At 44.6% G+C, this 27,964-nt stretch overlaps 1 protein-coding gene across 4 annotated transcripts in view; it reads right to left on the minus strand.

Annotated features, from left to right (window-relative positions):
* Positions 1–1,789: 1,789 nt before the first annotated feature.
* Positions 1,790–27,964, minus strand: part of MYO5B (myosin VB) — a 380,074-nt gene continuing 353,899 nt past the window's right edge. For all 4 annotated transcript variants that reach the window (XM_017951725.3, XM_017951726.3, XM_009192713.4 and 1 more), the window contains 9 exons: positions 24,646–24,739; positions 22,281–22,424; positions 18,402–18,553; positions 16,531–16,620; positions 14,302–14,452; positions 12,675–12,960; positions 11,884–12,058; positions 10,519–10,599; positions 1,790–2,245 (listed from right to left, as the gene is read on the minus strand). In XM_017951725.3, coding sequence (XP_017807214.2) covers positions 2,093–2,245; positions 10,519–10,599; positions 11,884–12,058; positions 12,675–12,960; positions 14,302–14,452; positions 16,531–16,620; positions 18,402–18,553; positions 22,281–22,424; positions 24,646–24,739 — 1,326 coding nt within the window. In that variant the 3' untranslated portion in view covers positions 1,790–2,092. The remainder of the gene's footprint in view (positions 2,246–10,518; positions 10,600–11,883; positions 12,059–12,674; positions 12,961–14,301; positions 14,453–16,530; positions 16,621–18,401; positions 18,554–22,280; positions 22,425–24,645; positions 24,740–27,964) is intronic.

Genomic DNA, 27,964 nt, shown 5'->3' on the forward strand with positions numbered 1-27,964 from the left:
TCCTTCCCTCCCTATTTATTCTAATTGCCAAGCTTTTATTCAGTAAGCTCTTGGCACCTAGTGATTAACCAGAGACAGCAGACAGTAGTGACCAAGAGAGATGGAGAGAATGATGGTATGAGACAGTATATAAGGACAGTAAACCACTGTATTTGTGGAACCACTGCATGTCAAAACTCCTTAACACTCTAACAAGGCATTTTTGGTCTTTTAAGATTAAGGATAGTCCTTACATAAGAGACTCAGTTTCAAACTAAAGTGCATTAAAAAGCAAATTATACTTCACAAACAACTTTAAAGAGGTAGCCACAAACCCAGTTGTTTTAGATTGGCCTTCTAAATGAAGTCAGCACATGGATCCATGGGTGAGTGTCTTGGAAGTCAGTGATTATGTAACTGTAATGAAAGAAAAAGGCACAGCTCTGCAGACACCCAAGAGAAGCTGGCATGTTTAATGTGGATGTAGAGGGGATAATGCCCATGACAACTGATTGGAACACAACTGTCAGCAGCCTTAACCCAGGCTAAGACTGGGCTAAGCCCCAGGAGATGTAGAGAAGGACTGAGGAAGCTGTGCTCTAAGTGCAGAAGGTAGCTTGGAGTGTGCTGTGTTTCCAAGAGCCTTTTAAGTTGGGTGGTTGAGTAAAAGAGGGTGGAGGCAGGCTGTTCTACTGCCATTTCATGTATAAACCCTATTTTCTCAATGTAATACAAAGACTGTTCTTCTATGATTTGCAAATACCATTTTTTCTTATGGGAACAGCATACTGCTATCAAGAAATAGGGAAAAGACAGTAAAAAAAAAAGTGTGGAAAGAATATGGGTTTCCAGTTGAATGCTTGCTTTTGAAGAATCCAAAAACAAGTTTAAAAAAAATTCTAAGAGCAGCAAAAATCTAAGCCTATTACTGAATTACTTTTTAAAAATCCTTATTTTGTAGGAGAGATATTTACAATTTTTTTGTGTGCTAAATTTGAAAAATGTTGAAAATAACCTGAAAAGGGAAAGTTGACCTAAACCATTTTATTCTCTTAAAAAAAAAAAAAACCCAAACTTTAGTATAATATCCCTGAACTGATTATTTTTGAAGGTTTTTCAGATGATCTGATGTGCAAGTTTTAGTTTGTTTTACTATTTGGTTTCTGGAATAGTAGAGCATTATGTGATGCTCTTACTGGAGGCTTAATGGTATTAAGAGATTAAAAGTTTTCATATTGACTTGTTTGGTTTTTATATCTATAAATAAAACAAGTTGTTATCCTTTTCTAATATTTAGCTTATATACATTTTTGTGAAAGTTTTGTGGGACTTGGAAAGTGTATGGACTAGCATCAGAAACAAAGTATTTTTCCATCTTTCTCACTTGGAGTTTGGGATAGCAGCATTTCAATAATCTCTTCCATTAAACCAAGATTACACAAAAGCGTTTGAGCACACTGAGGATTGGCACTTCTAATTTTGCTTCAGAAACCAGTACTCAAAATGTCGGGTCTGGAGGTCATTTACACCACTGTCTTTGTATAATCAGCCATTAAAAAATATTTTGGGAACATTTCTCAGAAGTCTCATCCCCATATTTTTGTTCTTAAAACATATCACCACAAACTCAACCATGCCTATAGTTTGCAAACTTTGGGAAATGTCAGTATATGCCATTATGATGGTTATTAGTACCATTATTTGTTAAAAGCCCTTTGAAGGCAATTTATGTGACTTATATATATTTGATATTTTAATTTGGACATTCTCCAGTTATATGCAAAGATCAAAACTAGGCAGCTTCATTTTATAGAATTGGCACCTTTTATTGTCTATGGGGACTGCTTGGTGTCTATAAATTATGCATATGTGTTGGACTGAAATCAAACTTAAAATCTTCCATATTTCAAGTGTTTTTATTCTGAGCAGTAGGTACAAAAAAATAATGACATAGTTGTGTCTAATTCTGTATAGTTCAGCACCCCTCCACAGGCTGTCAATCTCTGATTTGATCTACTTTTACCAGATTTAACAGATCCTTGAATTTACTTTACTGTATATACTTCCTTTTTGCTCACATTGGGAATCAAACTAATGCTGGAAACATACATCTTCAGACTTCATTGAGGAACTCCAGATTGAGACACGCTGGGATGTGGATTGAGTCCATGGTTAGAGAAGATGGATTAAATGGAAACACAACAGGAAACATGTGCTTGGCATCTAACAGCAGTTGCTGAGGGTCATTCCGCTCTTGTAGTTGTGCCTATGGGGAAGAATAAGACCATGGAAAGTTTGAGTACCCCTAAAAATAGCCAGTTTAAGTAAATTCATGAAAGTGAGTTGGCATGTATCATGGACAGATTTCTAAGACAATTAGGTAAAACTTCAGGACCAGGAGAATGTGATCTCCTTACCCTTGAGGTATTTAGTGGGGCGAGAAGCCCTGACTTAGGCTTCTTGGAGATCAGAGGGCTACAAGCACTCTCCCAATTCTAGCATTCTTTAAAAAATTTTCTATCTAAGGGAGAATATAAAATACATCTCAGGTGCAAACCATATGGAGAGGCACTGTAGTGGAGTGGCCAAGGGCATGGGTTTTTTAGGTAGACAGCTTGAGCTCTAATCCTGGCACCACCCTGGGCAAATTCCTGAATTTTTCTATGCCCCAGTTTCTTTACATGTAGAATGGAATGGGAGAAGAGTACATCACATAAAATGGCAGAGTAGGAAGCTCTAGGGATTGGTCCCTCCACTGAAGCTACCCTTAACTAGAAACAGTGATTGTCAACTATCTTGTAACTCTGGAACTTGATTGGACATTTATAACAATTGGGAGAGTGATTGATAAAGGGAGAGGCTGCTGATCTTTGCTAAGAGAACTGTGTGTGTGACCCAGCTACTATCCCCCTCTCTTCAGCTCCCCTGAAGCTATGGGGATAGCAGCCCATATTCCTGGAGTAGCTAGCTGGCCAGGGCAGGCAGTGGGACACTGTCCTCCAAAAATTTGGGGTTGTGCACTTTGGTTGATCTGGTGGGTCCCAGCAGATGCCTGTCTTGGTTAGACATTTCTTGGGATGCAATGGCTTCCACTAGTAGCATCAACTAGAAAATTTAAAGGCACAGAGCCCCTCCCTGCTTCCTATTTGAAGCCAGAAATTTTAGGAAAAGTACAAAAACTGAAATGAAAAATTGACTAGAGGAGTTTAACAGTAGACTTCAGCAGGCAGAAGAAAAGATCAGTGAACTTGAAGATAAAGCAATTGAAATGATCCAGTCTGAGAAGAAAATAAAAATAATGTAAAAATGAACAGAGCCTAACAGACCTACGGGACACTATGAAGTGTACCAACATACACATTACAGTAGTACCAGAAGGAAAAGAGCAAGAAGGGGGCAACAAAATATTTGAAGAAATAATGCCTGAAACTTCCCAAATCTGATGAAAGACATGTATGTAATCATCCAAAAAGCTCAATGAACTCCAAGTAGGATAAAGGCAAAGAGATTCACAGTGAAACACATTATACTAAATTGTCAAACCCTAAAACAGACAGGGAGTCTTGAAGGCAGTGAGAAAGAAGTGACTTGTCACATACAGTCATCCCTCAGTATCCATGGGGGATTGGTTCCAGGAATTCCCACAGATACCCAAATCCATGTATATGCAAGTACTGCAGTCGGCCCTGTAGAACCCATAGATACAAAAAGTTGTCCCTCCATAGCTACAGGTTCTGCATCCTGTGAATACTGAATTTTGAATCTGTGGTTGGCTGAACTTGCAGATATGGAACCTGTGGATATGGAGGGCTGACTGTATAAGGTATCCTCAAATAAGATTAACAGCTGTTTTTTCATCAGAAACCATGGAGGCTAGGAGGCAATGGGATGACACAGTTCAAATCCAGAAAGGAAAAAATCTTGTCTGCTAAGAATTCTAAATCTGGCAAAACTACCCTTCAAGAATGAAGGAGAAATTAAGTCATTTCCAGAGACAAAGAAGGACATTATATTTTAATAAAAGGTTCAACTCATCAAGAAGATATAATAAACATCTGCACCTAGCAACAGAACCTCAAAATATTTGAAGTGAGAACTGACAGACTTTAAGGGAGAATAGTTCTACAGTAATGGCTGGACATTTCAATACCCCATTTTTAATCATGGATAGAACCAGATAGATCAATAAGAAAATAGAGGCCATGAACAACGCTATAAACCAATTAGTCCTAACAAACACATATGGAACACTCCACTTAGCAGCATACACATTCTTCTCAGTGCATATGGAACAGTCTCCAATGGACCCTGTGTTACACAAAACAAGTCTGAATAAATTTAAAAAGATTAAAGCCATATGAAATATTTTTTGATTATGATGGAATGAAACTATAAATCAATAAATGAAGGAAAACTGCAAAATCCACAAATATGTGAAAACTAATAAGTTCTTAAATAGCCAATGGGCTAAAGAAATCACAGGGGGAATTAGACAATAAAAATATAATAAACCAAAACTTATGGGATGGGGTAAATGTAGTGCTAAAAAAGTTTGTAGCTGTAAATGTCTACATTAAAAAAAAAAAACAACAACAAAACTCAAATCAATAACCTAACTGTATACCTTAAGGAATCAGAAAAAAAGCAAACTAAACCTAAACCTAGAAGAAATGAAATAACACAAATTAGATGGAAAAATAGAGAATAGAACAATACCCAAAACAAATGAAATCAAAGTTGGTTCAAAAAATTGACAAGCCCTCCCTCCCTTTTTTTTTTTTTAGACGGAGTCTTGCTTTGTCACCCAGGCTGGAGTGCAGTAGTGTGATCTCTGCTCACTGCAACCTCCACCTCCCAGGTTCAAGTGATTCTCCTGCCTCAGCCCCCTGAGTAGTTGGGATTACAGGTGTGTGTGAAGACTAAAACGAGAAATTAGCAAATCAGAAATGAAAGTGAGGACATTACTGCTAATTTTACAGAAATAAAAAGGATTATAAGAGAATACTATGAAAAATTTAACATCAACAAATTGGATAATCTAGATGAAATGGACAAAATCCCAGGAACACACAAACTACCAAAACTGATTTAAGAAGAAATAGAAAATCTGAATAGACCTGTAACAAGTAAGGACATTGAATTAGTAATTAAATATTTCCCAACAAAGGAAAGCCCAAGATGGACTTCACTGGTGAAGACTATCAAACATTTTAAGAAGAATTAACACCAGTTCTCAAACTCTTCCTAAAAATCAAAGAGGAAGGCACACTTTAACTCATTCTGTGAGGCCAGTATAACCCTAATATCAAAGCCAGATAAAGACACTGTAAGAAAACAAAACTATATTCATCCCTTATCAATATAGATGTAAAAGCCCTCGACAAAATGCTAGCAAACTGAATTCAGTAAAAGGTTGAAAGGATTATACACCATGACCAAGTAGGATTTATCTTCAGAAAGCAAGGTTAGTTCAACATAAAAATCAATGTAATATACCACATTAACAGAATGAAGAGGAAAAAACCCACATCATCTCAATTGATGCAGAAAAAGCATTTGCCAAAATCCAACTTTTTTTATGATAAAAAGATAAATCCCTCCATGATAAAGACCATAGGTAAAAACCCACATTCAACATCACAAATATCATACTCAAAATGTTTTCCCTCTAAGATCAAGAATAAGATAAGGATGCCTATTCTTACTACTTCTATTCAGCATAGTTCTAGCCAGAGCAATTATGCAAGAAAAGAGATAAGAGGCAGCCAATTTGGACAGGAAGAAGTAAAATGATCCTTTTGCAGACAACATATCTTACATGTAGAAAAACCTAAAGAATCCACACACAAATATTGCTAGAGCTAATGAATTCAGGAAAGTACATAATAAAAAACCAACACATAAAAATCAGTTGTATTTCTATTCACTAGTAATGAATAATCAGAAAGAAAAACAATTCCATTTACAATAACATCAAAAAGAATAAAATACTTAGGAATAAATCTAGCCAAGAAGGTGCAAGACTTCTGAAAGAGCCAAGACCTCAACAAATGGAAAGACACCCCATATTCATGTACTAGAAGACTTAAGATGACAATACTACATACAGCAATCTATAGATTCGATGCTATCCCTATCAAAATCCCAATGATGTTTTTCGCAGAAATCTAAAAAATCCTAAAATTCATATCAAACTTCAAGGGATCTTGACTAGCCAAAGCAATCCTGAAAAATAACAAAATTGGCCGGGTGCAGTGGCTCATGCCTGCAATCCCAGCACTTCGGGAGGCTGAGGTGGGCAGATCACCTGAGGTTTGGAGTGCGAGACCAGTCTGGCAAACATGGTGAAGCCCCATCTCTACTAAAAATGTAGAAATTAGCCAGGCATGGTGGTACATGCCTGTAATCCCAGCTACTTGGGAGGCTGAGGCAGGAGAATTGCTTGAACCTGGGAGGCGGAGGTTGCAGTGAGCCGAGATTGCACTACTGCACTCCATGGGTGGTGGAGTGAGACTGTTTCAAAAAAAAAAAAAAAAATGGAGGACTCACACTTCCCATTTGAAAACTTTTTACAAAGCTATGGGAATCAAAACAGTGTGGTACTGGTATACGGACAGACATATAGACCAATAGAATATAAGGGCCCAGAAAAAAAAAAAAACCCTCATATTTTTAGTTAATTGATTTTTGACAAGGGTGCCAAGTCCATTCAATGGGGGAAAGGGCAGTGTCTTTGACAAATGGTGCTGAGACAACTGGATATCCACATACAGAAGAATGAAGTGGGACATTCACCTTACACCATATTCAAACATTAACTCAGAATGGATCAAAAACTTAAAGGGAGCTAAATCTGTAAAACTCTTATCATATCTGATAAGGATTTAATATCAAGATTGTACAAATAACTCCTATAACTCAATACTAAAAATGCAACAATCTAATTTAAAAATGAATTAAAGACTGGAATAGATATTTCTCCAGAGAAGATACACACATGGCCAATAGGTGCATGAAAAGATGCTAGTCATCAGAGAGATACAAATCCAAACCACAATGAGATACCACCTCACACCCATTAAGATGGCTATAATTTTAAAAAGCTGGAAAATCACGAGTGTTGGTGAGGATGTGGGGAAACTGGAACTCTCATGCATTGCTGATGGGAATGTAAAATGGTATAGCTGCTATGGAAAAGTTTGAGGTTCCTCATAAAGTTTAAAATATAGAGTTACCGTATGACCCAGTAATTCTGCCTCTAAATATATGCTCCAAAGAACTGAAAAATGGATCTCAGCTACTTGTGCAGCAATGTTCATAGCGGCATGATTCCCCATAGCCAAAACGTGGAAACAGTGCAGTTTCCATCAGCCAACGAATAGACAGAATGTGATATATGAAGGGAATATTAGTCACTAAAAAAAGGAATGAAGTTCTTACGCATGCTACAACAGGGATGACCTTTGAGAACCTAAGTGAAATAAGCCAGACCCAAAAGAATATCGTATGACTCAACTTATATGTGATATCTAGAATTTACATATAATTTAATATAGAAGCCTACCCAGCGTTGAATGGAAGGGAGAATATTATTTGTGCAAATGGGTAGTGTTTCTGTTTAAGATGATGAAAGAATTTTGGAAATAGTGGTGATAGTTATATAATATTGTGAATATACTTAATGCCACTGAACTGTACACTTAAAAATGGTTAAATGGAACACACATACCCCAAAACCATGGGATGGGGAAGAGTTCCCTTCTCGTAAGGTTGTGAGGATTAAAAGAGTTAACAGGTATAAAGAACAGAGTACCATCACTGGCACATAGTAAGTGCTGTATTTACTGTTATCGGTTTTATAATATGCTCCTTTGTTCCTCCTGCCCATGCATTAACCATTAATCTCTGAACCATGAACTGCTGGTAGAAGCTGTACTTTTACAAAAGTCAATAGGGTTAACTGTGGGAGTACTGCCAAAAAGGAAAATCAATTATATACTGATTTTGTGAAAACACAATTTATTTTTCTCAAACCTCGAAACAGGCCATGGTCAGTAAATACATAGCAGCATTTGAAAAGTGCTGGGAAACAGGTTTACAGAATGAAGTCAGTTTGAGCATGGCATTGTAAGATGGTTCTATAGTGGCAGGGGAACCTAGAATTGCCCATGTTTTCATCCATTACCTGAATTATGAATAGAAAGCATGACTTAAATTTCCAGTACCCATGTGTTTGGCATCTTGAAAGATGGGCCAAAATTTTAATTTTAATCATTTGAAAAAGAGGTTTGAAATAATGGGAGAGAAGTTTAAAGGAGAGAAAGGCATTTAGGGAGGAATAAACAACAAGCCTCACTAATTCAAGATACTCAATGATGGCTCTGATATGGCCTGGCAGAATGATTCTCTGGGATTGTTGAAGGCTCACACACATCCCACTCTGAGTTTTGCTGCATTTATTATCACGAACCTATCGCATGGCATATGTATGTAAAATGTGAAATAGCAGGAGGCTCTGGGAAAAGTCATCTTTGTAGCACTTAAGGACCCTTGTATTTCTCCACATTAGTTAGATGTGACAGTAGACTTCACTACCTAAAAGGTTTGAAGAAATTTTAGAGAGTATAAAAATGGGAAAAGAAAGTGAAATATTACCTCTGTTATCACAATTCAACAGCAAAAGGCATGTATACATTTAATCAATTAAAATTTACAAGGTGGTCATTTCACAGAAATCCTCCTGTGAATGCTTTGGTGAGTTTAACTTCAAATTTACATTTTTAAAGGTCAGTATAAAGCTATAAAAAGCCCACAGTGCCCAAGCAATGGTTTGTTTTAACAAGTAACTTGTCTTTATCACACAGGTGAGTTCAAATGTAGGAGGGTGGGATTGTTCACCATTTCTTCTGAGCATTGTATAGGTAGAAACAGAACATAAAACTATAGCTCACAAAAAAAAAATCTTTTGATGGAACTGCGAGACACTGAAATTGATTACTGAGTAAGATTCAAAATCTGACTGTATACACTTTCAGAGAATATTTGGGCTTAACCTCCATTATATTTTTCCTTTGTCCTTAATCCATTAAACCTGCAGTATGATTTGGCATGTATTTTTTAACCTGAATTCTCATGAACAGTGGGGTTGCCAATTTATGAGCAGTTACACACCTCTAATGTGTGTCTCAGATATTCAAAACCAAACAAGACTTTCTAAACTTGCACTTTTGTGTAAATTATCAGCCCTCCATAAAAATCCACATAATGGGTCCAGGGTCAGATATCTCAGTGGCTTCTGTCATCAAACTCTTCCCATTCAGCAGCTGACTATGAGCATCCTAACTGGATACTTTCTGTCAGCACCACCCGCAACCCGGTTGTTATATTCATGTTGGTGAGTAGAGACTCACTCTGCCTGCCCCGCTCTGTGGCCTGTGTCTTTAACAATCAACTGTGTTTCTGTCATTGCCCTTAGGAGAATAACCTTTAGTCTGACTAGGCACCCCTTCCCAGACGTTTGGCCTCTGTTCCCTACTTAGATGCTGGGCTAAAGTTCATTTAGATTGTTTTTGCCATGGCTCTTTTCAAACCCCTTTTTAGCCCTTTTCAGGGCCCTCTAAATCTCTGGATCTACATTGAAATACTGTAAGGAGCTCCACATAAAATTCCAGGAGTATTCCAAAGGGAACAGCTTCTTGTACAAAGCTCCATGTTTCCTCACGTTTCTTCAGTGTCTTTGATAAACCTCCATTTGGTCCCCTTTTTCCTGACTCTCCCTCCTCTGATCGCTTCCCCCTGCATCCCTTTTTAATCCTTGTTTCATGTCAACATCACTTCACTGGCCAATAAGGTCATTTCAAAGTTTGAGGGAGTGCTATGTCTCCCCTGAGGTGCTCCCCACAGGTAATCATGGGAGAAGAGTGGCCTGTTTTCTGAATCATTGCGACATGACTATCATTCTAACACTGTCACAGTTACTATCACATGCAAAGGTCAGGCACTCAGCCAAAATCACCTTGGGCTTGGCTTGAGGAAGCTCATCTTTAAGTAAAAAATTTCCATCTTAGGAAAATACAGATTTAAATAACCGTTTTCCCTATTACATTTTCTTTCAAGCATTTTCCTAAAAGCAAATATTGTAAGTCTTAGACAAAGATTTAAGAGCTCAAATTGTTTTCTTTAAAGAATATTTCTTAGTTCAATTTATGGTTAGGACTGATATTCTGCTTACATTGTTAATTCCATTTGGTGCTAATAGTTCAGTAACATGCTAGTGGCAAATGAAATAATGCTTAAACCATGTCTGTAATCTGAGAGGCAGAGATTGTAAAAGTTGAGTTTTCTGTGTGTAAATAATAAGTTACTCATGGGTGATACGGTTCACGTTTACCTAAGTAGAAAACCTAGGAATGTAAGGTCTCCTAACATATATGTAACCAGTATTTTAGTAATAAAGAGAAGCAAAGTTGAAACCCAAATTTTCAATTTCCTTTATAGTCTTAGACTAGGACTTTATAAAATTACTATTTTAAAACTCACCTGGATCGTTCGTATAAAGGCCACTGTTACCCGTTCTTCAAATTCATTCAGGGGAGTATAAAGGTTTAAAATTTTGACAATCTGTTGGGAGTAAAAACAGAACTTAGCACACAGCTAAATGAACATGAGACAACTTTTGAACTTTAAAGAATATGTGACATTGGAACAAGAGTATGATCCTTTTTAGACAAGGCTCACAACACAGATGGAGCTGGACTGACGTTTACACTTGGAGCCTGCATCCAGTAAACTAGAGCCCACAGCTTTGCCAGGTGGATCTGAGCCCTCTCACCGAATTAATGTCTCCTGTAAACCCACCTGCCCCTCCCCACTATGCTCGTTGGTATACACAATGAGGAGTTTAGAATGCGGTAGCCTGAAATCCTTAGCCTCTTATCTACTAGTAATTTAAAGGTTTCTTCTGAAGAGTACTGGAGATCTTACCTTAGATGAGAAAGGTCTTGTTTAATACCTAACTACCCCCATCCCCCAACATTATTTACAAATGAGTATTTGAACAGGAGATACTCTTTTGTCTGCCTACCACTGGTTTGGTAGAAGTAGACTGCCCAAATGCAATGCCAGCTGCATTCTAGAAGCAAACTTATGTCAAGTGAAATGTATTTAAAGAGGAGAGAAATGTTTGAAGACTTTCTGGAAATGTTTACAGAAGGAAGCAGTTTTTTTTTAAGAGTTCAATATATAATATTTTAGTAGTAAGTGGAGGAGGTAAGGAAAGGTGTTTACTTTGCTATATTAAGATGTGTTTTTCTGTACTGAGTTTGGATTTTGTTGTTTATCTTTCAGGGACTGGCAATGTATCAGCAACAGAGTCATTGTTACACATTTTTTAGGGAAAAGGAAAGTAATACTTAAATGCCCCTAAGTTCTTAATGACTTCATTTAAAACAATATAAATGAGTGTGAGTGAAAATATGACCATATTGAAATTAGTTTTAAAGAAAACTTTTTTTCTTACAATTACAGTTGTAAAGAAAGCAAATACCTGATGCTGCCAATTTATGAAAATTTGTGGATTTCTATGTAAGAAACATTCCAGAATTCATTACATTTAAAAAAGTTTTTACCTAAACTTGACGTTTTGTGGGTTTGCTATCTTATCTTTTTAAGTGAGTAAGATGGATAGAGTTACGAGAAAACAGTATCCGTGGCATCCTTTTTCACAGACCAAATGGTTTTTGGTTCATCTAGGAATATCCCATTAGCTGTACTTCAAAATTGTATCTTTAGGGGTATATAAAGGGTGGGAGTGCAACACTAACAACCACTAACGAGAACAGACTTGGAATGGATGCTGGGCTTGCTTGGAATATCATGGTTGACAGAGGTGCAGAGTGACTGTACCTGCTGGGTGCTGAGGGAGGTACACAGGGAGCAGATGGCCTCTGCATCCTCCTGGGTTTTCTTCTTCAATTGCAGGAGCTGGGCTGCTTGGATCAGAGGTTCCATGGTCTGAACTGCTCCACTCTGGTGAAGGTTTCTTCCCCGAAGCCACTCCTCAAGCTGACTTATATTGTACCTTAGCCATAGGTAGAAAGCAAGCCATGTTAAGCCGGTCCTCCTGATTCACTGAGAAGGGTACACCTGTTGAGTTTTGCAGGCCAGCTGCAGCTAGTGTCATTATTTATCTCACATGGTTAAAAAGCACAGCAAGTGCCTTGCACTCAGGAACTATTTGTTGAATAAAGAATGAACAAATGAATGAGTGGGTACTTAAAATCAAGCAAAGATGAAACACCTGAAGTGTCTAAGTTAACGGGGAAAAACAGGCATTAAATATACTGAATTGTAAGTATTTATATTTAATATTCACAAATGTATTTATACTTCTATGTGAGTCTTCATGCCTCTTAACTCATTTTCTCTCTGACCTATCTGCTTTGTATTTAGTCTTTAACTTAGCGTGTGTCAATATCTTTAAGCTTTGAACTAATTTGTTTACCAAGTCAACCATCTCAGTGTTTGATGGATTTCACCAACAGATAAAAAGGTGATGGATTTGAGTCACAGACTGATGGAGACAAGGACTGTCAATTAGATTTGGATTTCATGTTTAGAAACAGCAGTCTTGTGTTCTGATTCTAGTCAGTGAGGGCCCACTCTATCTGTGTTGTTGGGGGGTGCTCCTCTCTTACCTGAGTTGCATGCCTGTGCTCCAAGAGCAGACGTCCTTCCGCAGGAGCAGGTTGTTAAGAGTCACTGCGTTGATCATGTAGAAGAGCTGTTTGAATACCTGCAGGATGATCTCAGGGTCCAAGCCCTGGTCACACATGACTGTATGAAAGGCATTCATCTGGCGGATGATAGCTTCCAGGCAGTATGAGTTATCCCCATCTGCCATGCTGGAGGAGCGCTTCCGGTAGCCGGTGGGCTTCACACCAGATAGACCCTGAATGCTCTCATTTTCCAACATGGCAGATACTGAAAGAAAAGCACACTTGGAGAAGCTTGCATTCCCCACTAACAATGCAAAGATTGGACCACTCAAATCATTTAGGGCTCGGGACTTTAGCAATGATACTACCCAGAGATGTGCAATGTTGACATGCTCAGGAACTTACAACATTTGGCAAAGAATTTCTAATGTGTTGATTTCTGTATGGAATAAAACAGCTGTGGACAGCATTTTCACTTAAATTTACTGACGATTAGACAAAGATGATGGGCATGTACCAGCTCGATTCAGTATCACCGGTGCTGAAGTCCACAGTTTGAGAATTGAGCAACCTGGGTGTCATCCTGGCCTAGCCACTGACTATGTAAATATGAGTTTCATTGGTCTGTCATACTTACTAAGCAGCAATTGACTATGTACCAGGGGCTTTACGTTCAGTATCTCAATCTTCCAACAACTCTCTGCAGTACTACCCAATTTTATGAGGAAGTTGAAGCATAAAGAGGTTAAATAACTTGTCTGGGGTCACACTGATAGGGAGTTGCAGGGCCAGGATTTCAACCCAAGTCTGTCTGACTCCAGAACTGGTGCTATTAACCTTCTCATTATTCTGAGTATCTCCAGCTTGATATGTCAGTTCTCCCTCTGTCTGGTGCCTTATAAAAAGATTTCTAGACAGGAAGGAGGGTTTGGAATAAACCTCATTTCAAGTAACGTATTTCTAGATTTGTCCTTCCTGGGATTCACCCATAACCTACTTGTATTGTAAGAACCTTGGGAAAGCATTTTGAACGGGTCCAGGTACAGTTTCTTTCCCAGCCTTGGTGGAGCACAGTGAGTAATGTATCTACACATCATTTTTCTTCCGATTGAAAATGTAACTGCTCTCATTTCTCAATTCTGATTTCATGTTCAGTGCCCAAGTACACTGCTTGGCCCAAAGCAAATGTCTAATAAATACTGATGCATCGTGCCTACTGCTGTGTCCTTTAGCATGAACGCTCCTGCTTTCTTCCATGAATCAAGTTCATAATAGGTTGAGAGAGTTATGTTTCTTCACTGTATATGCATTTGTACCTTTTGAGTTTACATTTATTATGTATGAAAATTTGGGAAAAAATACAACATATTACAGAAAAAGAGATAAAGGGAAAGTCGTCTATGCTTCTGGCACTGTGTCAAATACTTTCACTGCTCTTTTTAAGCATGATGTGCACACCTCAGTTCTGCCTTCACTGGGAAGGTTCTGGCTATCTGGAGGTCATGGCTAATATATCTGGTTCCCGAAAGGCAGAGGGTGCTGACCACGCCTTCCCCTCGTTTCAGACCCCATGATGAGTGATGTAGCTCTCCTGCTGCCAGCTTACCTATCATCGGCTGTAACATGCCCTCGGCAATTTTAATGAGCTGCTGGTAGATCTGAATGGAAAGGTCACTCAGCACCTGACGGTATTCGGTGAGGTCAAAGTTCTTAAGACAGTGTTCGTTCTGCTTTGCAGTGTTCTGAGTCATGAAGCCCTGCAGAGGGAGAGGCGTGCACTACTGAGTTCTGTGGTCTGCTGGGCCCAGCACAACTTCCGGGGCTCCGGTAACTTTAGTCATCTATTTGGTGGGCAGGGGCCTACTCAGGCCCTTCCTATGTAGATGATGTTTTACAAAACCCTGTCAGTTCTTTGAGGCCTCATTGATGACCCTTGAACTTGAAGGTAATAGAAAAACTCAACATGAGAGAGAAAGCCTGAATCGCTCAGTCCAAATCCCCAAGGCGAAGTGATTTCCCTACAGTAGCAAAACCCAGGTTGGTACCAGGTCCAGAGAAAGGGATCCCTGCTTTCTCACTTTGTCCAGTGCTTTCCCCAATATACCAAGTCCCCCTAAAATGTTAGATGATGTGCAGCCTCTAAAGGAGTGTGGCCATGGGCCAGATTATATGCTTGTATGAGGAGAAAGTTTATATAGATTCTATCACTGGGTATCAGAATTAATAGATGAACTAAAGTGATTTCATAGCTACAGTACTGTGTCCTCTTAGCTTTCTGTATCAATCAGATGAAATAACACGTAAGTTAACGCAACTGCTGATATCAGGAGGACTCATGTGACCAATGTCTTTTTCATTGAGGCCGAGGGAAACCAATAGCAGCCAAAAACATTAGTGCTCCCAAAAGGGCAACCATCTTCAGCAAGGCCTGTTGTACTGTGTCAAATACAAAGCCATCTTAATACAAACAAAAGCAGGCAGAAAAGGGGATAATTGTAATCATGAAGATAGAGTCAACCATTCTTCCTTGTTATTTGGACCACATGGATCTGGTTATGCTGTGGTTCAGGTCTTGACCCAGGTTAATATTCTCTGACCCAGAGAACATGAGCACCACAGCCTAATGTAATGGAGTTCTAGGTCCTGCTCTAGCCTTATATAACCTACAATTTAGAATGTGTATAACACTGGGAAAAGTGATGGACCTCAATGAAATAACATTACATGTAGTTCTATGCTTCAAGTAAATGCTTGGATATTACAATTTTGTAACAGAAGACATGTGGTTTGAAATGGCCATTTCTTTAACCTTTGGCCCATCCCTTTTATCATAAAAGCAGGCCATCAAATGAAGTGCTGGTTCTTAGGAGAGAGATGGAGTCAAGCCAACTGCAAAGAAGGTAAGACTGAAAGGGCATATCCTCTTACTAACCCAGGGAGAAGAGTCTCAAAATTGGTTCTGGCACAAAAGATGAAATAAAGCTTTAAAAATGGTCGCACTATTTTGGTTTACACTATGTCTTGACCTTGGGAAGGGTAGATGGTGAGATATGTGAAAGGAAGGGGAAGAAAAGTCAGGAGGACTACAGGAACCTGTGAGTGGGTATGTCTGGAACGAGTTGGGATTCTCACCAGAGAAACTAGAATGGAAACAAGCTACATATTACTAGGTCATTGGGCAGAGTGCAGAGCATGGGAGAAGTTCTTTCAGGGACCAAAGCTGGGAATGTGAGTTCCAGAAAAAGCTGGACCTTACAGGTCCGGTATGGATTGTGAAGTGATGGGGTTAGTTGGGCCTCAGGTCAAGGAATCCAATTTGGATAGATGCATGGAGCTGGGCCTCCAGGTCAGTTTGCACACACATAGTTCTGATTACGGCATGCCTCTTTTCTTGTGGCCATCTTTGTCTATCTTGAAATGGACAGATTAATCAGTTGGCTTAGGAGAGACGGTGACCCAGTAGGCAACTGAGCTTCCTGCCAGTATCCATTGCAGTGGGGCTTTTCTAGAGCTGATATAGAAATGTCAGGTTACAAGAGTTTCATGGAGACTCCCAGGGCCTCTATTGATGATGAAAGGTTATGTAGACTCTACTTACATAACCCAGGAGTGCTTTCTGAGGCCCCTTGGGCTCATCAAGGCCTCCTGGAGGCAGGTCTACTGTGGCCGGCCTTATTCCTGCTTCCAGCCACGAGGTATGATAAGGTGTGCCCACCGTCTGAGGACCCCAAGGGTGCTCCGAAGACCCCCCCGACCTCTGAGGGGATACAAAGCACTTCTCAACCGCATTTGGATGAAGCAGGAACTCCTCCTGGGTGCCCGGCTCTTCACTCACCTCATCCCCGCTGTACTGCTTCAGACAGTGAAGAAGGCGGCAGGTGTTGGATAACCAGAATGACGTCATCTCAAAGTCATCATTGTGCTTCTGTGAAAAGAAAAGGACATCCTCAGCTCTAGGTGGCTCCCGTCTGGTGAAATGCTTCCTCAGTGCCTCTCTCCCCACATTTCCTACCCTTACCTAGTGTTCCTGAGCAGCCCTGAGGCTGGGCAGGGCACTTGCCAGTCACAGGGCTGAGACCCATTGCTGAGGCTGCATGAGTGTTCCTCTGCCACCAGGGATGGTACACAGAACCCCCGTCTTGGTCCCCTGATCAGTGGTGCACATACAGGGACACACATAAAGGACAGGCTGCCTTCCATGGCTGAAGAATGAATGCAAAGCTGAGTGACAGATGAGGCTCTGCCCCAGCAGCCCTGGGCTCTCGTCTAACTGCCTGGGCTCGCTGGCTCTGTTTCTCAACTGCCAGTTATCCAACACAAGGGATGCTAAAGAGCACAACAGCAAAATAGTTTGGTGTCCCATTTATCTAGACGTCAGACGCATCGTGGCTTTAACTCTCTAGAAAATAGCTATAAACCCGAACTAGGTGAAAAAGCCTGCTCAGCAACCGAAACAGCTATGAGACAGCTGCTGCATTAAAACTGATGACTTCACACAGCTCATGCTGTCAAGTAAGCGTTATCGTTATCAAATGACAGAGTGGTATGAGATACGACAAAAAAAAAAAAAAGAAAAAAAAAAAAAAGAAATGAAGTTGAATAGAAAGTGACTGGTGGGGCTGGGACATGCTATTTTAGCTCAGAATTAGGGAAGGCTTTCCTAAGGAAGTGACATTTGTATCAGCTCTAAATTGGCCTAGACTGGCCCAAGATTCCAGCTGGATGGTGCTCATGAAAGAGGGTCAACGCTGGAGACACAAATCTCAGAGCCACTAGCACGCAGATACATGTTTTAGAGCCATGAGTGAATAAAATTGCCTGTGGAGGGCAATGCAGCTACTGAGGGCAGGAAACCAGGCTGGCTCTGGAATTCTTAGAGCAGTAACCGGCGGCTCAGTGGACCCCAGAATTGGTTCAGACTAGAGCTTTTGAGAATGGCTTACGTCCTGGAAGCAGCAGTGTGTGAGAACTAAAGATGGTCTCTAAGAGCAATAATACTCAGGGCACAGGCCGGCTAGCAGGCAGAAATCCCTCTCACTGAGGGCTCATCTCCCTCAAGAATCTCACCTTTCACTGCCTGGCTCTCGCCCCTGTGTGGACAGCCTCACCTCCCTGTAGGCCAGTCTGTTTCTGCAGTGTCTGCACTGCATTCAAGAAGAGCCTTGGGCCTTCAGGTGGCATTCCTGAGCACCTTTAACACCTTGAGGCAAGCCCTGTCCTGGCCCAGGCTGCCTCACCTTGGGAGGTGACGGAATGTCACAGCCCTCCCTGTGTTACCCCCAGGGAAGAAAGCACCCGGACCCTTGGAAAGGTGGAGAGGGCCTGTGTTTCAGGGGTATCCCTGAACTTGCTCTAGGGTGAGGACCACACATCCTTGGCTGCAGCAGGATGTCTCCCTAGCACCTCTGGCAGTGGGCAGGCCAAGACTTCTGTAAGCACTGGGCAGGTTTGGAGGCTCAGCAGGGAGGAGCTGGAGGGCTACCTACGCCAGAGTCCTGGGCTTCCTGCCATTGCTGGGCCTGAGCATCCTTCTCTGGGAACTGCCAGGCATCCCGGTTACATGGATGCTTCTGTGGCTCATTTACCTTCAAAGTTGGAGCCTTGGGAGAATTCACTACAGCCAAATCCAGACACAGAGAAGCAACAGTGAGGGGCTGGCTTCGCTCCACCCACCACAAACCATGACCCTCTGCAGGGGCTGCTTACTTTCAGGACTTTCTTAATGCCGTTGATGGTGGAGGTCAGCAGGGAGTGCACCTTGAGATCGTCGTTGGTGTAGTCTGCATGCCGGATGCACATGTAGAGGATATAGGCGGGGAGACAGGGCACTGCGCCCGACAGCATCTGGGGCTTCAAGTCTAAGGGCAATGACAGCAGCAAATGGCAAGAGTTAGATCTATGGGGAACAGTGGAGGCTGTCAGAATCCTCATCTGAATAGAGACGTTTTCAGTATTCCCCCATAGCTCATCTAGGAATAGATGTCTCAAAGAGGATGGGGAGAGAAGCCAACCAGGGTACCCGAACTCCCGAGCCTACCTACCAGTAGTTTCAGACACTGTGGTTAGAAACACAAAACCACATTCCTAATTATTTGCACTACAACACTGAAACAGGCTTCTGCCTCAGCCTAACGACAGGGAGGAAAAGTGTCTGCAAGTTACATAGATGCCTTTGTCCACAGCCAACAGGGGTCCATGGCAAGAGGAAGGCTGAGGACAGGACTTAGCTCCCACACGGGGGCAGGAACTCCTGATTTGTGGGCACCACCACTTCCAGAAGGCAAGGGCTGGCTCCAGAATTAGACAAATTGTATGTTCCCAAAGACAGGGCCAGCCTGCTGAGGGCTGGGGAAGCTGGAACAACCTCTAGCCCATCAGTTCAGGAACAAATTACCCAGCTGTACTTGCCCAGCCTCATAGCCAAATAGATCAGGCAGGCCCCCCTCCCCAGCCCCAGTGCCACTGCTCAGCATGCATCTCTCCAGCCGCTATCCTACTTCCCCCAACTGCTCTCCTCTGTATCCCACAGATACAGCCTGGGCAAGGGCTGCTCTGGCTGGACTGGACGGGCCTTGTTAGTCTCCCCATTAACTGCAGACTCAGCCTTTTGGCCCTTTCTTGCAAAAGGCCCTGGAGGGACAGGAAGCAGCTGTCAGACCATTTTCTATTTCAGACCATGCCAGGAGAGCCAGGCTTAAGGCAACAAGTGGTGGTAGGAGGCCAGAGAACTGGGGGGAAAGGCCTGGTGCAAAGGCAAGATGACAGGTGAGAACGGGGCAGGAGCCCAAGGCCCCAGGGGTCTCACCATAGCTCTGCACTGTATCTCCAGCCCTTGTTCTTTATACTCATACCCTCCCAAACAAGGCCTCATGAGCCACCTCTAGGCTCAGAATGGCAATGAAGGGAGGCCACCTCCCTCCCACCTGCAGGTGGACAGTATCCTTGCAAACCTTCTACCAGGCTGGTCCTGGGCTGGGCTCTGCTGCCAGCAGCTCCAGTTGGTACTTGGGTTACACCATCCCTGCTCCAATGCCTCCGTCTAGTTAAATGCCAACTGTAGGCCATAATACTCTTGAGTACATGGTTGACATTTGGGTATTTTATAGGTCCAACAATGGCTGTGGATTGGCCATTGGCTCTAATTAGAATGCCAGTCACATTTGTCCAGGAAAATGTATTTTATAGGCCCAGACTTCCAATCCATAACTTCTTTCTTCAAGCCTGATCCATGTGCAGATTGCAAACAACTTGTCCTGCCTTGGAATGTTCTATTGTGATTGAATAAAGCTTGTTTGGGCTCCCCAGCTAAATGTTAGCGTCTTGGGGAACAGGGACAATGACACTAGTTTTATTTCTCCTCCACAGCAACTGGCCAGTGCCAGGCACCTAACAGGTAGGTGGCTGCTGGTCAAGTTTTGGCATTTGTTTGGATGGGGTATTTTGGAGGGAAGATGACTGCGGGATTTTCCTAGGCAGCTCAGCAGGAGATGAGCTTTCCTGGGGCCACCTGAGCAAGGGTCCTCTCATGCTGATGGCAGGGCTTTCTCTGTAAAAACCCTGGCAAATGGCAGGAGGGAGCCACCTGTCTGACACAAGCAGCCTTATTTATTGAAAGTTTCATTCACCAGAGATGAAAGGTTTGTTCCTAATTGCGTTTGAACAAGATGCAGTCTGTTTAAGGAAGTTTAAGATAAACTTACGTCACATTTAATTGCTGGACAACTGCAGGGGAGATTAAGCTTTATAAAAGAGCAAAATACGTCTAAGCAGCGGGCTAGTAAAAACCCACAAAGCAAACAGCGGGAACAAATCAGTTCAAGGCAGACGCCACAATCCGTTCTCCCTGGGTCCCTCGGCCCTAGGCAGTGCTCAGCAGAGTCCGACTTCAGTTTTACTAAGTTTCTCTAAAATAACGCTCGCCTCTCATTTGAACTTTAAATATTCCTGCAAAAGCTACCACTCTGAAATCCTCACATTTGAGAAGAGTTCTGCAGTTTTAACACAGCACTTTCGCCTTTGTCACACTTCACAGCATGGGCAGGCAGGTCAGTGTCATCACACCCATTGCACTAAGGCGCCATGGAGAAGGGAGCTGCTGGCTCAGGGTCCAGAGGATCAGACCACCAAAGGTTTCTCCTTTTTCACACAGGACTCTCTCCTCTAAGACTCTTCCTGGCTCTGCAGGGGAGTGCAGGACTGGGTTGGTACAGAGCAGGGAGGTGGCCTGTTGCAGCCAGATGGGGCACAAGACTGGAGAGGAGAGAGCTGGTACGACTGGCAAAGCAGCACTGGGCACAAACCTGAGCAAGCTGCACAGGTGACACAGACTCCCTCCTGGCCCTTGCTGAGCAGCCAAGAGGGACTCAGAGGGGCAGCGGGGGCTCCTCTTTTCACAGAGAAAACCCCACCCTCTTGGCAGCTTGTGTGGAAAGTCTTTCAGTTCTAGGAGCCCAGCTGGGGAAGGGATTCGGAGCAGTGGCTCTCACAGCTGCCTGGTGGCCCTAGGGAGCACATGGGGCTGGGGGGTAGGCAGGCCAGCCCTGATTCAGGCACATGCCTGGATGAGAAACTGCAGATAATCACAGGGACAGTAAAAGCCAACCCTGATGAACTTTGACAGTGGGACCAGGGTGATCCCAGACAGACTGCATGAGCTCAGTGTTCGCCAGACTTTAATGAGCCTGTGGATATCACCTGGCATCTTGTTATGTGCCTTGCAATCCAGGAGGCCTGCATGGAGCCTGAGATTCTGCAGCTCTTACCCCTTCCCAGGTGAGGCGGATGTTGCTGGTCCAGGGACCACATGTGAACAATGAAAAATGAACTTTCATTCTCACAACTCCATGCCAGTGGCATGATTCCCTTTCCTGTGCTCTACACAAGAACACTGGTGAGTAGCACCGCCACGGCCATGTGTGGCTAGTGAGGAAAGAAGCCAGGTCTGAACACAGCCCATGTGATTCCAGAGACCACACCCACATGTGCTGTACCACACAGCACTTTAAACTGTAAAGTCCTAACCAAACAGAAGGAATCTGAATCCTTGATCTGCTGCTTCCCAGCTGTGTGACCTGGGCAAGTCACTAGAGTGAGTCTCTGTTTCCTTCAGTGTCAAATGAGAAGGCAGCAGTTCTGACTTAAAAGGAGGTTGTGAGGATTAAATGGGGATGAGGGTGATGTGCCTGGCAGAGGACCTGGCAACTGGATGTGCTCCAAAAGCATGAGCTGCCATCATTGCCAAAGCACTGTGGCCCATACTGAGCTGCACCAAGGAAAGGGGGCTGTGGCTGCTGCTGAGGAAAAGCATGTGGGTGGCCCCCCTCCCACTTCCATCCTATGGGCAGAACAAAGCAGCGGTGGGTCTTATCATCAAGAACAGTAGCTGGAGACAGCAGGAGCTGGGGGGAGGATGGGAGTGGATGTGGGGAGAGGAAGATGGGGGTGGGTACAAGGGCAAGCAGGAGACAGAGGGTGGGGGCTGTGCAGGAGGTAGAGGAAGGGGTGCAGGGGTTGTGCTGGGGATGGAGATGGGAGTGGGGGCAGAAGGAGGGGCAGGCAGCATGGGGTGGCACAGAGGGTCCTGACCTGTCACCAGGTTCCGGATGAGGAGGGCCTCGTCCTCTTTGTGGTACTCCAGCATGCCCTGAAAATCCTTCTCTTTCCGCTGGACTGTGACCTGCCTGTTGAGCTCATGGCGCTTCCTCTCACTCTGGGCCAATGCCTGGGCAGCTGAGCAGGAAAGAAAACAAGAAGCATGGATGAGACTTCCAGCTGTAGGCCTGAGGGTAGCGGGCATCTCTGGTGGGTAGAGGATGGGACCTGGGGCAGGGGAAGGGGCATCTCTGGCAGGTGGAGGATGGGACCTGGGGTAGGGGGCATTCTGGGTTCTCCGTTCTCCGAGCTCCCAATCTCTTTGTGGGGTCTGTTCCTGCAGCCAGAGCCACACCCTGAGTGTAAGCAAGGAGCTCAGCATCCAGCACTGGGGTCCACACTCTGGACAGGGGAGAGGTAAATTCCAAAAAGGCAGCAGGCAGGTTTCAGACCAGAGAAAACTTGTGAAGGATGCGAACCAGCATGGTCTCTCACCGCTCCTGCACAGCTGTTTCTCTTTCCCTACTGACTTGTGACGAAAGGGGATACTGTTTTTCTGGGAAGAGCTTGGCCTTGACCTGGCCCACTACACTCAGTTCCCTGTGTATGGCCACCATGCAGCCATCATGACGCAGCCGCAGGGCAAACCCAGGTGTTCAGGACAAGGCCTGGGCACTGTCTGTGACCTGGGGGCAGTGGATTAGGGTGGTGATGGTGATAGTAAGGACACGTCCTCAGCCTCTAAATGCAAGTTCAGGTTTAGGAAGCTGCCAAGTGCAGTCTTTGCAACTACATATGATGATGACTATTTGGGAAGACTTTCGGTGGCAGGGTTGAGGGTATAAAGGCTTGGTCAACCCTCACACAGGCCTCCCCTCAGCCTCACACCATGGTGGAGGGACAGTGAGCATCCACAGAATTATCCCCAAACGCATCTCAGTGCTGACTGCACACGGGGCACTGTCCTAAGCATGGGAACACATACAATGGCATATGCTCAATCTGTCCCTGGCCAGCTGAGCTAAGGAGACACATCTGTACGTTCACATGGAAACACTACGGCACAGCTCAGTCAGGCACCAAGCCAGGAGTATGTGATGTGGGTGCTGGTGGTGGTGAGCTGAAGGACCCCACGGAGGAGGTGGGATGAAGGGTGGGTGGGACTCTCACATCCAGGTTCAAAGGGGCTGATCCACTGGGAGAGGACCAATGGAAGAGGACCAGGGCGAGTGACACCCAGGGTGGGAGGGTGCTCCATGAACTCCGAGTGGCTGGAGGAAGGCTCTGAGTGGAGGTGGGGGAGAGTGTGAGAGGATGAAGGCTGGCAGACAAGGGCTGGGATTTCATTCTGCAGGCAATAAGGTGATGGCAAAGGCTAGACAGTGCTATGAAAAAACAGGACTGGGAAGCTACTAAGCAATCTGGTAACAGGGGACAAGAACTGGACACAGGTAGGGGCAGACACAGCAAAACATCGGAAGTGAGGGAGTGATAGGTCTTCAGGAGTAAGCAAAGCTTGAAGCCAAGAGACCAGGAGAATGAGAACTGGAGGAACAGCAAATGAGAAATCCAAAGTTGGTGGGCACATGGGCAGGTATGAAGAGATGTGTCCCCCTGGATAGAGATCACAGACATCCCTGCCCTCTAAGAGCTTCCAGTCTAGAGGAGCACGAGATTAAACAGGTAAAATGACACCCGTGATCAGGGCTGTGCTCAACATGCACGTGGGGTCAGGACTGTCTAAGACAAGACTCAAGCCCTGGGCATGTGGCTCCCGAACTGAGGGTGGAAGGATGCGGAGGGGTATCCAAGCAGTGAGGGGCTGAAAGAGGGTTCCAAGCAGGGTGACATATGCAAAGAATGACACAGTGAGATTTGCAGCAGGGAGTCAGAGGGAGAGAACATTCTAGGTCTTTCTGGAAGAGTTATTTAAATCTCTACCTGAAGATCCCAGATTGGAATTTTAATTCTGACATCCCACAGCACGGAGTGAGGACCTTGGGGTCTAGGTCTTTGTGTTACACAGCATTCTTTCACATTACTCTTGCCTCCCAACTTCAAGCCGTTTGAGGGCACAGACCACCAGGTCACCTCTGCGTTCCCCATTCCTCTAGCCCTGCAGAGCCCTGCTCAGAGTAAGCACTCAAACTGGCTGAATTCAACTGTCTTTTGTCCATATTCTGGCAACTGCAGCTGTGTAAGCTCATGGGATCTGACTTCTATCGTGTGGCTGGACTAGGCAGAGCCACCAAGAAATCAGTGAAGTAGGAAGAATGTGCAGAGGGCAGGGAGCTCACACCCACAGGCGTGGCCAAGTGTACCTCTGCTTCACAAAACACACTCATTCACACCCCTCTACCTTCTAGGTCCTGGGCTTTCTTCATGTAAATCTTCAGTTGCTTTTTGAGCTTCCTCTCATTCTTTTCCAGCTTTTCTACCAGTTCTTTAAGGTCCTGGAAGCAGAGGAAGCAGTGTGAGAACAGACATCAGCCAGGCCTGGGATGGTGGGGGTAAAATCCTGCTTGGAGTAGAGGTGACCAGTGTGGCCCGTGGGCAGCCGTTGGAAATGCGCCAGTCAGGGACGCTGCCTGAAGAGCTGCTCCTCACAGGCTGTTGCCACCTGCTCTGGAACTCAGGAAGTGGGAGATGATGAGTCAGAGTCCATTCTCTCAGTAACGACACAGCGAGACTCCTCCCAGGTCAGGCTCTCTGGCGCCTTGCTGAACCCCAAGCCTCCCCAAGCCAAGCCTCCTCCAGTTGCCATGCCAACCCCCCAGGAGACATACTCAGCCTGGGAGTTCCAGGGTGGGGCGGGCGGCACCCTGGGAAGGAATGGACAGGTGGAGGTGTGACAATGCAGGGGGCGGGGAGGTTGGAAGAGCAAGTGGGCAAGTGAGATTATCCATGGCCCAGAGGCAAAACAGGACACTGGTGTGGCCGCAGTCCCTAGCAGCTGTTGCCACTGGAAGCCCATCAGCCCACTGAGACCTAGAACAGCAAGGCACTGGGGGAGGAGTTTGCTGTCATTAATGTCACCTCCATCCCAGCTGAGCAGTGGTCCTCTGTGGCCAGGGACACAAAGAGGACAAGAGGAGCCCTGCGCCATCACCATTAGAGCCACCCTTGGCAACTAGAGAGTGACAGGAAGACATAAGCGAGTATTCCATGGTGGAGCCTCTACAAACACATTGGGTGACTTTTTAAGATCAGCCTGTTGACAGGAGTTGGCCCAGTCCCAGGGCTGTGGCCATCCCAAGCTACACACCTAGTTATAGATGTTGTTAGGGACTTTATTCATCTTGATAAAGCAGCAAATCTTTAAAAATGCTTCTTAAATGGAGACATCTAAAAACCCAGCTGAAATGACAAGGAGAGGCGGCAGACAGTAAAACCTCAGTCAGTGACCTAAGAGCGGCCTCGTGTGAGAGGGTAGTTGGTAGAAAGGACCCAAGTGTCTAGAGAAACTTGAGCCAGGATTCTCTGTGGCTACCGAAGGTCTCCTGTGAACCCCGAGTTCTACTCAGACTCCGTCTCCCCCGTTTGGTGCCTTCCCAAGCAGCACCAAAGCATGTGACATCCCTGGCTCCCCGGTTCCGCTGCACTGCCACCCCTGCCTCGTGCTCATATAACCCTGTCCAGATCCAACCCCACTGAATCCTCAGCTATGGCTCTGACTCTTGTAAAGGATTAACCAACATGTGGGGCCACACGACTTGGCCAGCCCAGTGAATGGGGAGCCCAGGGCTGCTCCAGACCGGATCAGGACCAGGACGCTGGTCCTAGGACCGCCATCAGTCCAAAGCTCCTCTGTGCGACATTATCAAATCCACAGGATAAAGTATTTCTGATGTCTTTTCCACTATTACTTTGAAAACCTTCACCACACCCTGGGAGGACAGACAGTAAATGCTCTAACACCTATTTGCGGCATCTTATACACCAGATGCTTCAAGAAGGAAAGATTAATCCAGTGGCGAGGCTTTGACTCCTGTCTTCAAGAGCTCTGACATCTCAGTCAGCTTCTCAGGAAAGCCCAGAAAATCCAATACTCCTCCCGAAATGCTCAAGCAGAGGGACTGTAAGGATCCATGTCACTAATGGTGGCTTTGTGCTATGACATTCCCGGGGTGTCCAACCCTCAATCCCCTACAAATCCCAGAAGGCTGAATTCCTTAACGTACTAAGGGGAATTATCTAGAGCTATGCTTTGCAAACTTTGTAGGGGTACTGGAACCACCTGGGAATCTTTAAAGCTTGAAATCAACAAATTTAGAACAAATAAAGGGAACACAGTGCTGGCCACAGTGGCTGTAAACTTGTGAAGACACCAAGGCCCAAAGTCCTAAAGCCTAAAATTACAAAAGCTTACAGAATGAATTCAATTCATAAGGAATCTTGGAAATGAAAAATGAGTACACCTGAAGATGGCTCTAAACTTTTCAAGTTGTTACCGGGAAGGACAATCACATCCTCCCCTCCACACAGACCCCTTCTGGACCACTCCAGCCTCAAGCCGTTTCCCCTGACTTCCCCTACACTCCCCCTGAGGCTGCCGAGCACCCTGTGCTGTGGTTAATTGTGTATACACCGTCTCCTCTCTGCCAGAGGTCAGTGCTTCACCAGCTGACACACAGTAGGCAGGAATGCTTGCTGAGCCAGTGAACATACATCACCAGCAGGCCCTGGAACCCGCCGCGGCGGGCTCTCCTTAGGGGTCCCAGCCTCTGTCTGGGCAAACGAGGACTACCACATTCTGGAAGGAGTCTCTCATCAGGCTGCAAGCTGGAGCCCTCCTCCTCCTCTTTGCCCGGCCAGCAGTACAGGCCCCTACTCATGCCCCAGGGTCACCACTCCAGCAGAGGGGCCCACTGCACTGTTTTCTTTTACTCTCATGGCCTCTTAAGGTAGGACTACCCACGACTTTCCATTCACTGACTCTCCTAAGTATGGCCTTGGTAGCCCTGTGCCGGGGCGCCGTGAGCTGACACAGTACCTGCACGCTGCACAGCCCTCTTCATAAAGTGGTTGTCCACTGCACTACTTGGTCAATGGCCCTCCAGGGAACACGGGCCACCAAATGCATTTCCTAGGCTGCCTCCTCTACCTGGCAGAAGCTGGCCAGGTAGGTTTATTTAATATGGTGCATTTCTTTCCATAAAGCCACCAGGTAACACATGTATATGCAACAGAGAGTGACTTGCAGACAAAGAGAGGGAGGCAGAGGGAGGAAGGGAAGATCATGTGTATGTAAGTGCTATTCAGCTGTGGGTCTGGGACCCCACTTTTCCTCTTGGGATCAAGTGAACTGGCCACCCAACCACAGGTGATCTGGTTATAAAGGGAAATGACAGCCATGGCTGGACTCCTGGACCAGACACACTGTGGGCACATGAACGTGCTGCACTCCGCAGGCACATTCAGCTCCAGAAGGTGATTGGCACTGCTGAGCCCCGCCCTCCGGCTGCCTTCACTCCTGTCTAGGTGCCTTGGTCCATGTTTTTCTTCTCCCTCCCCCTCTGCCAGTCTCCATGGTTTACATCCCCTTCATACCTTCTGTCTCAGCTCAAGCCTCATGTCCTCCCAAAAGCTCACCCCACCATTTATTCTCTTCCTGTAATACTCATTGTTAACTCAATGCAGAATCATGCTTTTAAAAACACTATCTACTTTCTCTTCTT

Source organism: Papio anubis, chromosome 19 (genome assembly GCF_008728515.1).
Source record: "Papio anubis isolate 15944 chromosome 19, Panubis1.0, whole genome shotgun sequence".
Classification (NCBI taxonomy): Eukaryota; Metazoa; Chordata; class Mammalia; order Primates; family Cercopithecidae; genus Papio; species Papio anubis.